This window comes from Capsicum annuum, chromosome 2 (genome assembly GCF_002878395.1).
Source record: "Capsicum annuum cultivar UCD-10X-F1 chromosome 2, UCD10Xv1.1, whole genome shotgun sequence".
Taxonomy (NCBI): domain Eukaryota; kingdom Viridiplantae; phylum Streptophyta; class Magnoliopsida; order Solanales; family Solanaceae; genus Capsicum; species Capsicum annuum.
The window spans coordinates 127,991,440-128,007,126 of record NC_061112.1 but is presented as its reverse complement, the minus strand read 5'-3'; the positions used below and the strand labels follow the sequence as shown (position 1 = coordinate 128,007,126).

The window sequence follows — 15,687 nt, the reverse complement described above, 5'->3', positions numbered from 1 at the left end:
TGCTAATGTGGCACCTTTATTACATAAAATGAAGTTCATATCAAAGGTGTCACGCCATCTAAAACGATTGACAAAAGGTATCACGTTAGCTAAAAACATTGACAAAACTACGCTAAAATTTAGTTTAAGAGGTAATAGGACCCTGTGAAGTTGACGTGTGTCGTAGCAAATTTGGTCATAATTCGAGGATACTAGATGTTTTTCTCGAATAAAAATAAGGTCAAATTTTAAAGATTATATTTATTTATATAAATTATAAAATATGTTATACTCTATTAATGACAATCACAATTTATTTACTGATATATACAATAGATAATATCGTTTCTTATCACTTGATCGGTGGTCCTCATGCTAAAAATAAATATTTTAGTTTATCTGCTCAATTTGTGAAATCAAGAGAATTGTATTATATGTTTTTTCTACCCTTAGTGTTAAATAACTATATAAAGTAACAGACAAATTTAAAGTTTCAAATTATCATTAATAAAGTTAATTTAGCAAAATATACTTCTAAGTAAAATTTTCTTAAGGATTGTGTTATATCAACAAAAAGTTAAGTAATACAAAACAAATTTAATAAGAGAGTGATAAAACACGAAAATATACACACATGCATGCACATACATATGTATATATACACACTTAGGGGTAGGTTATTTGGAAATAAGTTATTCCGGAATTAGTTATTATAAAATAAGTTGTACTAACATGTATGTGTGATAACACCGTGGTATAAATGGGGCGACAAATAATTTTGAGACTACCTAATACATCTAATTAAATGCAGAATAAATAATTCTGAACATTATCTCTGAATTATTATAATTATACCTCACATCAAACGACTCTTTAATTCATATAACACTAAAATAACGATCTTAAAAATAATATTGAATTTTGTGATAAATTTATAAAACGTATTAATTTGCATATAAAGTTAATAAACTTAAATAAAATGTAATAAATATCCATGTTAAAAAAATATTCATTACAAGACAAAATGGATATTGCATGAGATAAAGAGGAGTATGATTATTGTTTTAATCAAAGGGGAGGGGGAGTGAAAATCATTTTCACCCTAAAGTTTCTGACAATTAGCTTCGTGTAATTTATTTCCATGTGATATGAGCCATGTTAGAGCAAAATTCTATGTGATTCAAGATCCTATAATTGTGGATTTTGCATGCCACAAGTTGAAATTCAAATAAACTGACTAGCCCTTGCTAGAAAAATTACAATGATACATGATTCACATCAGCATTCCCAAGAGACATACAGATGAACTGCAGATAAGAGCTTCCTTGCAATGTTTCTTGCAGTCATTGCTTCTTCATCGCCAAATTAGGACGCGCGGTTAATAATGTTATACAAACCAATGGTTTGAACCCAAGTTGGCACAACATGAAAGGCGATGCGCAGAGGTAGAGGTGAAGCCGGGATTTGAAGATAACGAGGCACCACTTTGAGGCAGATGCACAGCTATACTGTGTGAAACTCACTCTGTGAACTGCGGTTTGGGCACATTTTGCTTACATCAGGTTACAGGTTCCGCCACATAACCTGGTGGCTGGGTCGCGTGCCAATGCTCAAGGGCCTAAGTGGCAGGCTGAACATGTGACCTGACACGTGTATGTTTGAGGGGTCCTCTTAAAATATGTGATAGCTCAAGGTATATATACATATATATCGAGTCTTTTCCGAAATTAACATGCATGTGCACCCCCAACCCACCACATGGGTCTGCCTCTGGTTTTGCAAATCAAAAGGGGCACTTGCAGGGTTCGATGCCCCAACTCTGCTGTGCATATTCTTCTATTGTTCTATCGCTGCTAAATTTCCCGGAACCTGCAGTAGAGAGTATGCTCATTTGGGTCCACTTTACTTGATCGACAAACGCTCGATCAGCAGCAGCCTGTCAACATATTCTGTCAGTTTCAAAATGAACAATTTTAACAGGAGTATTTGCAATAACATATTGATTTGAAAATATTACCTGAGCCTCTAAATAACGAGCAAAATCATATCCCAGGAGATAAAAGTCTCCACCATCCTCTACAGTGTCGCATAGCGACTTGAAATAGTCTTTGAAGCCAAAGTAACCATCCCGGACCATCCTACACATACAGTACAATGAAATGAGATAAAAACTGAAACTTTTTGTAAGTTATTACTTAAGTCTTAGGAATCTAACACAGTGCATTCCACTAACAATGATCATTCCACAATAAGCTTCATCCTATGACTAATAATCTTGCAGAGTGGGCTGATCAAGGTAATCACACTCTAGTCAGGAAAAATCTCCAAGAACCGGAGGCAAAGCAATGGCTTTAGTGCTCACCTGTTCTCCCAAGTACCAACTCATTAATGTTAATATTAAATTAAGCGAAACTATAAGATGGGATGAGTGATGCCACATCATAAAGACCACTGGTCACAAAATGATACAGCCATCAGCTTCAACAATCACACCAGCGAATGAGACATGACATAGATGATCATGGTAGTGAAAAAACAGAGTAATGTGACTGTCAGAGAGAGAGAGAGAGAGAGAGAGAGAGAGAGAGAAGACCATATCCAATGATTATCTAGACTATGGCCACATTCCCGTGGGACCCAACAGAAACAGAAAAACTGCAAACAGCAGATTTTGCATTGTGGACAATCAATGTGTCTACAGAGAACAGACCATAAAGGTTAAGGAAAAGATTGCTCAAACTACAGCACATACCTTACAACTCGTGCAAATTGAAGTGAACCTTTGAGGGTGGTTCCTTTTTCTCGCAATGCTGGAACCTCATCCACCTTTGCACCAAAAAGAAACTGGAGAAGAAGAGGCAAAAGAAAAGAACAAAATAAAGATATCAAACAAGGAAATGAAGTCCATTAAGGGGATCATATCCTAAAACACTTGTTCCTTCTGTTCCTTTAAAAAAACAAATATTTATCTAACATATTATCTCTATACATGGAGTCTTAGTGCAGTTGCTTGAGGTAGATTTTATCCTTCTAACCACACAGTGAGCAAGTGAGGACATGACCCTTGATAGGAAGGGGTGGAGGATGCGGATTAGGGTAGAAAGGTAGTAGGTAGGACCGTAGGAATACGTTCATAATAGTAGGGAAGAGAGCACTGTTTGTATTTGTGCCTGTAGTGTCTTGTAGCCTGTTGTTCGTGGTGTTCTGGTGATGCCTATGATTTCGTATAGCTAGTATATAATATTACTTTGTGGGTGTTTTGTAACCTTTACTATCTAACGGTGTGATATCCCTTTTTGTTGTTTACTTTTTTGTTTGTTATATTTGTTATCTATCCTGAGCTGGGGGCCTATCGGAAACAACCTCTCTACTTCCTCCGAGGTAGTGATATGGACTGCGTACACTTTACCCTCCCCAGACTCTACTTTGTGGGATTACACTGGGTATGTTGTTGTTGTAACCACACAGTGAACAAGTGCAGTTATCATCAACAGGTGAAATGGAGTCTATATAAGCATCCTAATACTGCTTACCATGTTTGCTGCCCCTATCTCTTCAGCAATTTCAACTGCTGAGCCATCTGCAGTTGCTAATAATAAACAACCGTTCATCAAAAATTTCATGCATCCGGTTCCAGATGCCTCATGTCCAGCAGTACTGCACCATAATACATGATTTCTATGCGTTGTTAACACATACATGAAAAAATCCTGGTACATCAAGTTTTGAGGGAACTGTGCATACTGGAGTTACAGATTACCAGTTAAAGAAAGCAATAACTTTCATAATGAAACAAGGATGCAGTCAATGCGAAGTTTGACCATCCAAAGAGGAAACATATTCCGTATACTGTAGTTATCGGTACCAGTTAAAGCAAGCAGTGACTTTGGTAATGAAACAAAGATTTAGTCAATGGGAAGTGTGACCATCAAGAGAGGGAATATGTAATTTTATCCTACTTAGAACAGAAACAAAAGATGTTATCAGGTAAGACAGTGTGTTTGCACGTGTTAAAAGTTAAAAAATGGAAGGAAATGCACAGGCTAGACACTGACCTTAGGTGCTGTGAAAGATCACTCCCTGGAATTACAAGTTCGGCAACAGAGACATTATAATCAGGGATGAAAACCTGAAACGACAGAAGACGAGTTCATTTCTATTAAGTCCTAGCTATCTATAATGACAGCAGAAAAATAGAAGCACAGAAATTCTGACTACTGCGTTATACCTACGGTCCAGGAACAGTGCACATGAGCAGTCAATGGGGGATGGGGAAATGAAACCAAGTATGAAATATAAAGTAAAGCCTGAGTATCTTTTAGATCAATGACATGACGAAGGGATGTGAAGTCTTGTGAAACCCAACAATTTCAAAATTCTGCAGCCAAATAGTAGAAGTGTTTTCCATAACTTCCCTCAAAAATTTCCAATTAGGGCTAACTCTAAAATGAACACATCATTTCAGGAGAAAGGTTCATGGGACAGATTGTTAGGGCCTAAGAAAGTAATGCTTAGAACCTGCTTGCTATTTTCTTCCCTTCCGTTTTCTTTTATAATTTCCTTTCATCATCCCATGTTGTATTTTCAAAAGAAGATGAAGTTTCTGAATGGACATTCTCAACTTTCAAAGAGCAAAGCATGAACAATGGTTTCGTATAAACATGATGAGACCATACTAATTGAGTTCAACAGATAAATCAAATCATGGTCCTACCACTTTCAGGAGATCCCCAACATCAGGGTCGTTGTTAACTTTATCTGCCACCGCATGACAAAGTTTGATTATCTTCTTTGCAACTTCATAACCAGGGGCAGCTTTCCCACCAATAATACATACACGAGGTACAACTCTTCGCTTGTCACTTTCATCCATATTCTTCAGAAAATAATGACAGTATGATGTATCAGGGAGATGATTTGTTGAATACGGTTCAGTAGAAACTTTTTTGAGTAATAGTATAGTTCAACCGAAATTGTGAAGGAAAATATGAAACTTATGGAGCTTCTTCTAGAAGTTAGATGATACTTAATAGGCATATCCATATTCTGAATAAACAAGTTAAGTTAGATTTTTTATGTGTTTAAGCAAAAGTGATTTTGGAGCATCCATGATATTCTACTGAAGAAATGACGGAAAAAAAGAAAGAGAAATAATATCAGGACATTGGACAAAGACAGAGATTCAAAAGGCAAGAAGAAGAAATTTTTTAGCTAAAACAGGTGTTTCTATTAGTCTTGAATCTTGATACTTTTCGAAGCTGGTGGTGAAATCATGTGTTCTCTATTTTCGAAAATGACTTGGTTTCTAATCTGGTTCAACAACAACTGAACTTAGTTTCTGTGGACTTGTATTTGGCCTTGCACATAAGCATATAAGTCCATGAAAAATTCCCATGGCTTGATTCAATATATCTGAACCAGCGTTCGCAAAAATAAGTGTCTTTAGGATCAAGATTCAGAGTTTGAACTCCAAAAAGAAAAGAAAATGTCAGTGATACCTATCTAGGTAGAAAGTGTTTTTCCTGGCACCTTTTAAGACACTTCATATTACCAAAGCTGGCCTGTCTGAGACGCCTTCTGAGCAGGGTGATATTTGAACTACAAACTGGTTTAGAAAGTACATTTGTATGTGGTTATCTCCACTGGACAGTCAGGTTTGGCTCAGGAATATTATTCTAAGAAGAAGAAAGGAGAAATAGAAGATACCTTAATGCAGTCATATCTGTGGATGATACCTAATATGTTGAGCAGTTGTCTTTTGTATGCATGTATTCGTTTTATCTGCACATCGAACATTGCATCCAAACTGACCTGTAATATAGGGTATATAGCTTGGTCAGGCAACAACAGACATGCGGGTTGTCTTGCAAAGAAGGAAGTGAAATGGATATGCTCAGAAACCTTCACACTGGTAAGTGTTTCAATGTACTCAGCAAGCCTCATTTTGTTAACTCTCTTCATCTGCAAGTCAGAAGTCCAAAGGTATTGGAGACTGCAAAACAATAAGCAACTACTCTTTTCAGATTGAGGTTGCAGAGAAAAATATCATACATTCTTCCATTCAGTGTGTAAATCAGGATCTTTTGCATATTCTCTTAAACCTGCTATGAGGTCAATATTTCGGATCCATGCTTCTGTCCCAAGCCACTTTGAAATGATCGAACACAAGCTAGGATTGCTCACCACTATCCAACGGCGCTGACATATAACAAATTAAAATTGTGAAGAACGTAGCAAAATGCTTCAAATTTAATTCATATAATCATTTTTACATGCCCATGATGAACTCCAATGAAAGATCTCCCACCCCCAAATAAAATTTGTTAATGATGACAGAAGGAAGAGACAGAATATTTTAGATTAGATATGAACCTTGTTATTATGCAAGTACACACTGCCGACTCAAGGCAGTAATGGAAAATCAGAAGCTTTCTAACATAAAGAATGCCAGAATTTTTGGAGAATATCTGTCAAGTCTAAACCTGAAGCAGAAATCTTGAAACTGATAAGAGTCAATAAACAAGCAGTCAATTATGCACCTGGGTTACTCCATTAGTCTTGCACTGAAATTTCTGAGGCCACAGCTCATAAAAGTCCTGCAAGACACAGCAATTACAAAATGATCTCTTTCAGAAACATCGTTTTCACTAGCTATTTCTTGGGTCGTGAGCAAAAACTAATATGAATAACAGACTTACAAAATAAGTCCTCCGGAGTTGTTTGATTTCATTAAAATGAGACATTATATAAACTCTATATTATTAATCATACATTCGGTCGCCAGTTTATGTTCTGTATATAGAATCCCGCATACTTATGTTGCAATTATGTATCATTTTGTACGAACTATAATGTGGAAAAAAACAAGCTGCATAGCATCAACTTGTTAAAAATACCTTTTAAGTCTCTTTAGATAATGAAAACAAAATCATGATAGTGTTAATCTAAGAATTAATAATACCCACTACAACTTGTACATCTTAGTAATTATAAAACCAATTTCGTCAAAAGTAAATATAAAATCATTTTTGGCATTTGTGCTACAAAAGTTCAGTCTTCAGTTCACCTCCATCTTCAAAACCTTTAGAAACATTCTTTTCATTTTCCCAAAAGAAAAAAAAAAGGAAAAAGAATCTTGCATAATTGTTTACTGTGACATTCTTAGTTAAGCCAAACTTATATCCAATCAAAGTTCTGAAAGATGACAAAGAAGTGATGTCTGCGTGAGGTGTCATTGGAAACGATTGTTTATCCAGTTTTAAACCAAAAATGGTTTAAGTTATACATCATATCTTCCTTATCAAAACAAAAAAAAAAAAGGTTATACATCATATATCTAACTTTTATTACATTGAATTTCCTCATGTTACCTTCTCAAAAAAAAAAATTATTGAATTTCCTCCAAAAAGGTTATCCAGATCAAGAAAAATTCAATACATTGAACAAATTGCCAACAACAAATGAATATGCTTCAAAAGTCAAATGTTTGTTATTCACTATATTATATCTCTGTATAACTAGTCCATCAACCAAACTCACCATGTAGCATAATTGGTCATATAGCACGGAGGGAAGAAATTAATAGGACACGCTTGTTAAATTCAAGCTGATTAGTTAATTCCTTATTAGACAATTGTGCTCTCTTCAATCTCGCAAATAAACTGAGTAAATAAGAACAAGAAGAAATCCCAAGGGGTTAAATATTTCTTTTGACATTATAAAGAATCTATACAGTGAATTGGATAGAAATTTTGGCAAATCACTCTCTGAAATAGTCCCTAGAGAGAGTGACATTTATTTAGTGAAGGTAAATGGACATATTTATTGCAGGATTTAAATCAAGTTCTCATGAAATATTGGGCAAAAGAGAAGAATTAAAAAAAGTGCAGAATCAAAATTACCTTAAACACTCGTGTTTTAAGTGTCTCTAGATGCACTCTGGAAACACCATTCACAGTGTGGCAACATGCAAGTGATAGGTTTGCCATCCGAATACTCTGTCCAGGGGAGCAAAGTCAAAATTGGCAATTGCAGAAAAACAAGGAACTGATACTCGGCCTGGTTTTGACTAGTGAAAATGGCATAATGCAAATGCAACATGGATTGTCAGACGAATGTGCGCCATATAAAATCAAGCTGACAGTGAGAAGTAACAAGCATGAACATCATAAACTTTCTTTTATTTCCATCAAATAACCTTTTTCCTATCTGGCCTCTATTCCTCTCTCACCCCTCTCCCACCTGCCCACCCTCTCGCTTCTTTGTTAAGTTTCATAAACAATGAGTTATGTAACTCAAGCATCCAGAATTCCAAGAAAACTACTGATCCTAGTGTGTGGATGTGGAAATTTGCAGTATTAGTATATCATTGGTACATAATATGGAGCGACATTGTTGACAAGGATTTTATGAGCTGGCCAGACAAAGACGGATTGAAGTTATATAACTGACCCCAACTGATTGAGTAGTTGTTGTTGGTATAATTGTACGTTTTTGGGCCACCTACATGTCACTGCTACAGGTTGGTCCAGCTGAAAAACGTCAGATTTATTTTTATTTTTTAAAATCTTGGTGGGAATATACTGGGTATGCTGTTGCTGTTTAATTAGCAGGAAAACATCAAATTTGATATACCACCGAAAGCATTAATTAAAACAGAAGCGGAATCAAAATGTTGTCTTCTATACCTTCACAGCACCTTCCTCAACAATTGACATTCGGGAAAGTCTATCATAGTCCTGACCAAAACTCTTTTTTAACTCTTCCATGAGACGATGGTTTATCTCATATATAATCTGGAACAAAATGTGAATCACTAAATCAGATGACGAGATTTTTAACAAAATAAGTTGAAGACAATCACTCCCTAATTGGCAAACACATAAAACAAGCTAGCGTTGGTGTAAAAAGGATGACACTCTTTATAGCTGAAAGAAAACCAATTCAAGCACAAACGAAACACTACTATGAGATAATTTAAAATCTTCTGTAAGAAACATACCTCTAAATGCCGAGGAAGAACACTACCCAAAAGATCCACGGGGATTTTCTCCAGCCCTTCAGGTTGTACTGCATGAATGGTGACTGAGAAAATACTGCAAGCAATGCCCCATGCTTTACTCCAGTCCAAGTTTTCTTCATCAACAAGCACTCTCATTACCTCAGCAATGGAAATTGATGGATGTGTATCATTTATCTGAAGAGCAACCTGAAAAGAAAACCTCAAAAAGAATAAATTAGCAAAGCAACAATTTGGCTCTGAAAAAAAGGCCTACTTTTTCCTTTTCCTTTTGAGATCCTAAATTCCTGTATGAATGCAATAAATAATGACATCTTCAAAATACATTTGGTGTAGGACAAGCTAAGATTAAGTGAGGTCCACGTAGAAATTCTTTTATGACATTTCATCAGTAAGAGTACCTCAAAACAAGCTAGTCCAGATGCCTAGAGTCTTTAAGTTCAATTGAAAGGAGAATTAACTTAAATAGTGCAAAATAGAACCAAATATATTAAAACTAAATAGAGAGATTACAATAGGCACTTGACCACTATCTTTTGCACTGTATAGACTTTGTTTTGGATTCAAATGTGAAACATGCAACTATTTAGGAATCATGTCGTGATAATTGAGGCTTATACTTCATGCAATGCCTTTTCATCTTAAAAAAAACAAAACCAAGTGAATTGACAAACTTAGCTAAGTCTATGCCTTCAGGCCAAAATTGTCGGTAGTGTAATGAAGAAACAAGTATTTGTTTATACATGATAAGCAAACTATAAGCGCATGGTTTTTGTGCATCCTGTAGCAAGGTCCACTGACTTGAGCCCATTGTTTTATGGATGGCATGACTTTACAAGCTTATAAGGAACTCCAGACATTACAGGCCCCAAAAATGTCAGGTAAATACCTTATCTGGAAACTCATCAAAGTTGCTATGTAAATCCTTAAACCTCCTTATTATGTCTTGTAGTGATGCTGAAACGAAGAAATATTGTTGCTTCAACCGCAGCTCCTTACCCTGAAGAAAGAACATCAAAGAAATTAAGGAATATATTGCTCAAAATGGTTGGAGAATACATAAGAAACCCATATGAAGAGTACATTCTCAAGCTTCAAGTTGCACCCAAGGGTGTGAACCTAGTGGTCAATGAAGTGGATTGAAAAACCATGAAGCCTCAGGGTTCAAATTCCAGAGCTGGAAAAAATACTTGGGGTTTTCTTCTCACTTATTCAAGCCTTGGTGGACAGAGACCCAGAGTTACCACTTACCGGTACCCCTGCTAGTAAGAGGTAGCAGGTACCCTGGAGAGCTAGTTGAGGAGCTCATAGGCGGGCTCAGACACCACCATTATAACAAAAAAAAAAGTTTCTCAAGCTTCAAGTTTCAATATAAGCTCCCATATGGTGATTTGGAATTTGAAATTTGCAATTCATGTTCCCATTTCCAAGTTCAGCTTTCTTAATTTTGTTAAATTTCAGCAATGTGGTTCTTTCACTCCATGCTTTTTGTATTTACAATGGCATCTTCTTTATTGGCATTTCATTATGATCTTACAGCATTCGACCTCAGTGTTAGACATAAAATTTTGTAATGTTATTAGAAAATATACCAAATATCAAGTGATATAGTATGAAATGTCTTCAACGTAATGTAGCATTAATTTCTTATATTATTTATACTGAAATTGTGTGTTACTCCACCTGTCCCAATTTATATGACTCACTTTCCTTTTTAGTCAGTCCCAAAAAGAATGACACATTTCTACCTTTAGTAATATTTTTAGCTTTAAAATGTCTATTTTACCCTTGATGAAATAATTTATAGCCACACAAATATCTATGACTTATTTTAGACCACAAGTTTCAAAAGTCTCTATTTTTTTCTTTCTTAAACTCCGCGCCGAGTCAAATTACCTCACATAAATTGGGACGGAGGGAGTGTATGTTATTGGAGAGATAGTAATTGGGTGGTACTGAAAAGAATTTTACCATACTAGTCAATCAAAGACCAACATATGACTTTACAAATTGCTAACATGATGTATGTTATTGCTGTTAGATATATCTTCAAAATAAGATTATGTAACTTTGCTTTAAATCCAACATAGAATGGGGCAGGTTCATAACCCAGAGGCTAGCCTCCCAAGGAAAAGAAACTCTACATTTTATCAACTTCCTCAAGACATAATATGGAATGAATATACCTGGTAAGAACGGTCATCAGGGTACAACACATTACTTATAGTTTCAGCCTTCTGTCTGTTAACAATAGCATTAATATAGTCCCCGGTGGTGTAGGACTCCTGCAAGTGATGAAATGGGGACCACGTAGAAGTTAAGAGGTAGAGAGATGTCAAACAACATAATAAGAATTATTCTCAAGAAACTAACTCTGATTTGTGCAACGATAGGTAAGTTCACATTTGACGAAAAAAGAAAATGACTAATACAGAAGATAAGTCCCTCAAAAGTATATAGATGCCTCCTCTACAGCATCCCCACTGGACATCGTCAGAAACATTACTATACAACATGGTAAAAAATTACCATATCATATTGATCACTAGGTTTAGCAGCCCACAATCGAAGGTTGATGGCATTTCGCGTGCCATAACCAGGTATTGGGTTATCATAAGCCACTGCTTCAACCTACAAGCAATAGATACAGAGAATATCAAGGAATAATATTTCTCACTTAGCAATTTGACATGACAATTAAGTCTAAATTTCTCAACAAAAGAAAAACTTACAAAATACAGAAGCACTTACTGATTCTCCAGGTATCCAAATTTTACATTTCTTTCCATTTAAAACTTCCTCCTCAATAGTCCCATAGAACTAGCATAAAAAGCACATTGCGAGTCAGCAACAAGTATAAGTATCAATTAAAAAGATTGAAGAAGATAATATCAAATACCCCCACCTGCACCTGGCCAAGACCTAAAACAAGAAGATAAAAACATGTTTCATTTAGATAAATTACTGAAAGAGATGGAAAAGTGAATACTTCCGAACCTTCACTGGATATGATACATGAACACGCTCTATCTCCCAGGGATTCCCAAAATTCAACCAAAAATCGGGTTGTTCGTGTTGAAAACCATCCACTATGATCTGACGAAATAATCCATATTGATAGCGTAATCCATAACTGAAGATCAAGAGATGTAGGTTCCCAACTCAATTGACCTTTTTAAGAAAACTTCAAGATGATAAAGGATAAATCCTAGAAGAAAAGCTAGACACCATTAGGTTCAGATCCTAGAATTCCAATTTTAGATTGGGAACTCCATAAAAGAAGCCCACCAAATTCTGGAGGGTCCCTAATAGATAATTTGGTTTCGGAAAAATACAAAAACTCTACTTATAAAAGGAAAAGAAAACAAAAGAACTATACGAACACTCTGATCTTATCATCACAAGGGTGGCTATTATCTAATATGAAAATGCAGCCATGAAACAGGATGTTGTTAGAAAAAAGGCAGAGATCCAGTTATTCTGACTGTTTTTATTATTTAGTGTGTTTGGGAAAAGCGAGGAGATTCAAAAGCCAAGTCCATGATGAAGCAAACAACATAAGAACCAAACTGATGTTTAGACAACGAGAAAAAGGAGCCTGGACCATACCCCCAAGCTGGATAATCCAATGTCGCTAGCGAATCCATTTGGCAAGCTGCAAGGCGAGCAAGGCCACCATTACCAAGGGCAGCATCTCCTTCCTTGAAATGAATGAACGTTAGAAACAAAATCATCACAGATAATTTATTTAGGGGAGCAATGGAACAGCCAAATGTGAGTAAGATGAAGATTGAGAAGAATTTGCTATCAATTGTAAATAAAGTTTCTTCAAAATTAGATTGATTAGCAGAATAATTTACACCGCCTATGGATGTAGGGTAAACTGTAAAATAATTGTACAAAGCAAGGCCAATCAATAAATTTGTGCTGTGGATTTGAAATTATTGCATTTTCATATACAAGATTTATCCTATATGTCCTCTAAATGTTACTCAGAAATTTTCTAGTTTAACTTAATTCATAAATTAGTTCATATAATCCAAAGTAACCGCTAAACATACTCATTACTTATTAGTTTGTGACATGTTACAGGCTCAAAAAATTGCTAGAGAATCAGAGATAGCGGATCGAGATTTCACCAACCTGCTCTGCCAAGACTTCAAAGTCAAATCCAAGCTGAGTTAAGGCATCAGCATATTGGTCCTGAATGCCAAGGTTTATGACACTGTTAGTCAGAGACCGACCTGACAGATCAAGTAAAGACAAAAACTTAATAAGACGAAAGATTCCAAAAAGAAAACTAAGAATGATTGCATAGAAAAGGCCTAACTTTGCCACAATTAAATGCAACAAAAGAAAATGACGTTCTGAGCATGTGAATGTCAAGTACCCATAAGAAATTCAAGGGAGAGGAAGTAAATTCGCTTAGGATCTTTCTTCTTAAAGTGCAGGTGAGTATCATGCCATCGCTCAATAAGCCGATCCCTGACACTATGTGCTAATGCCTGCATTGTCCATAACTTCATCGTTAACAGCTACTAAGTGGTAATATGAAAGGCATAATACACAACCAAATATTCAAACTTGGCCCTCAGCTGGCAAGTAAGCACTCTAACTTGCCAGCTAAGCACTCTAACTCCGAGAACGCACATCCAGACACCTCAACTTGGTCTCAACTAACAACACTAAACACCCAACTCGTCCTTACTGTCTAGTGGACACCGGTTACTGACGTGGCATTCTGGAGGTCTCTAGATGATCATTTTGTAAGTTGATTGCTCAACTGACACGATGGAGACGAGTTGAGGTGTCGGAATGTGCATATTCAACTTGTTTAGCTGTCAGGTGAGGCCAAATTTGAGTGCGGGACATACCTGGTAAGCTTCAAAATCATCAAAATTAAATCTTGATCTAGCAACAGTGAACTCAACATGATCAAGAATATCTTTCTGTAAACTAATCGAATCGTTCTTCAAGAACCCATCCATCAACCTAAACATCTTCTCCGCTTTCGCCTTCCTATCCCCAAATTCCATCATCAGCCCACCTTTCCTCACAATCACGCCTCTCCCACTAACCGCCTGCGAAACTCCTTCACCACCACCACCATCATCCCCATCAATTGCTTCCAACAACGCCTTCTGTATCCTCTCCAAATGCTCCACTTTCTCAATCTTCTTACCATTAGAATCACTAACAAAAAACTTCTTCAGAAAGAACTCTCCTTCAAATTCAACTATAGCCTTCTCAATTGTAAGCCCGAGAACTTTGAACACCCGGGTAATAATTTGAAGAAGCCCAATTCGGTTCTTGGCCCGAATAACGAAAAGGGTCGTGTCTAAACCGTCGTCGTTTTGTACATTGATGGTAGAACTAGAACCAGAAGCTGTTTCGGTAACGGCTTGGTCAGAAGTAGTGGAAGAACAGACTAGTAGTTGTAAATGACGGAAGTTATTGGAGGAGAGCGAAGTACTGGAAAATGGACGGTTGAGATTGAAGATTGATGGAAATGGGAGGTTGTTTAGAGGTGATCGGACGGCTAGGAGAGGAACTGAGATGGCAGCCATTGCTCAAAAGTTGAAGGACTACTGAAACTCAAGTGGAGTCGTCCTATTAGTGAAGTGAAGTAGTACAACACGGGAAAAGGTTGACACCTTTTACTCAAATATCATACACTACAAAGGTAATAAATAAATAATGTATTATATCTTAAGAAAAGTATTAAAAAGCGGCACTAAAGCTACCGCTATGCATGATGTTTTGGAGTGTATTGTATATAGATTTACCTTACATTTCTGCCAGAGATTGTTTCCAGTACTAAAGCTATACGCAGCACTAAAGCTACCGCCATGCGTGGCAGGTCAGGGTTCATTCTAACCCTCTTCGGTAGAAAATTATATTATATATATATGGTTAAAAATATTTTTTATGTATATATATTAGATGTTGAATCCCCTATTTTTTTATATCTATATATTAGATGTTGAACCCCCTTTGATTAGTTTTTATATTCACTTATGAACCCCTTAGCGAAAATTCTGACTCTGCCACTGATGCGTGGTGTTCGGGAGTGTATCGTACGCAGCCTTACCTTACATTTTTGCAAGAGGCTGTTTCCAAGGCTTGAACCCGCGACCTCTTAGTCACATGGCAGCAACTTTACCAGTTACTCCAACGCTCCATTGTCTTAAGAAAAGTATTAAGCGAATAAGAGTAAAATTGATTATTAAAAAATAAACTATTTGTTAATTTTTTAAAGCTAGATAAGTATTATTGAACATATATATTTTCTTAGTGCAGTGAATAAGTAGTGTATCATTCATTTTTATTTATTCAACTAGAAGTGCAAGGCCCGTGTCAGCTACAAATTTAATCATAACTGAACATCTGGATTCTGAATCTAGTACATGACGCATGAATTGAGCTATACTCACAAATACTAGTATACTCTATCTTGGAATAGTAACATATCTGAGATTTTTGGGTAGCATGATTAAATAAAGAGACGAGAAAACAAGTCATGCGAATCTGACTGCTAAACTGATTTGCTGGCCACATAAACTGAACTATACTGGAAACTTATACTCAATCTGGAGTATCTCTTCAATACTCTCTCTAAAGAAGTTCTAGCCTTAATAGGGAGCCACGAATCTTGGGTATGGATTACACGAGACATCCAATTGAGGAAA

At 36.2% G+C, this 15,687-nt stretch overlaps 1 protein-coding gene across 1 annotated transcript; it reads right to left on the bottom strand.

The window, feature by feature from the left end:
• Positions 1-949: 949 nt before the first annotated feature.
• LOC107859350 (glycogen phosphorylase 1) lies at positions 950-14,675 on the bottom strand. The gene is made up of 22 exons (XM_016704332.2): positions 13,873-14,675; positions 13,389-13,503; positions 13,142-13,242; positions 12,608-12,699; positions 11,996-12,131; positions 11,750-11,818; positions 11,528-11,629; positions 11,185-11,283; positions 9,888-9,998; positions 8,981-9,187; positions 8,667-8,774; positions 7,881-7,976; positions 6,519-6,575; positions 6,031-6,177; positions 5,881-5,940; positions 5,686-5,790; positions 4,694-4,855; positions 4,035-4,108; positions 3,513-3,636; positions 2,732-2,823; positions 1,997-2,117; positions 950-1,915 (listed from the first exon to the last, which is right to left on the bottom strand). The coding sequence occupies exons 1-22, from the start codon at positions 14,563-14,565 to the stop codon at positions 1,763-1,765; spliced, it is 3,024 nt and encodes a 1,007-aa protein (XP_016559818.1). The 5' UTR covers positions 14,566-14,675; the 3' UTR covers positions 950-1,762.
• Between the last annotated feature and the right edge of the window lie 1,012 nt (positions 14,676-15,687).

What these genes read in the sequence shown, in the direction of transcription:
- LOC107859350 (XM_016704332.2), bottom strand. Translation starts at nt 14,565, where the DNA reads ATGGCTGCCATCTCAGTTCCTCTCCTAGCCGTCCGATCACCTCTAAAC. An exon ending in TACACACTGAATGGAAGAAT is followed by an intron (nt 5,941 to 6,030) that starts GTATGATATTTT and finishes TCTGACTTGCAG; the next exon opens with ATGAAGAGAGTTAACAAAAT. An exon ending in GATCTTTCACAGCACCTAAG is followed by an intron (nt 3,637 to 4,034) that starts GTCAGTGTCTAG and finishes ATTATGGTGCAG; the next exon opens with TACTGCTGGACATGAGGCAT.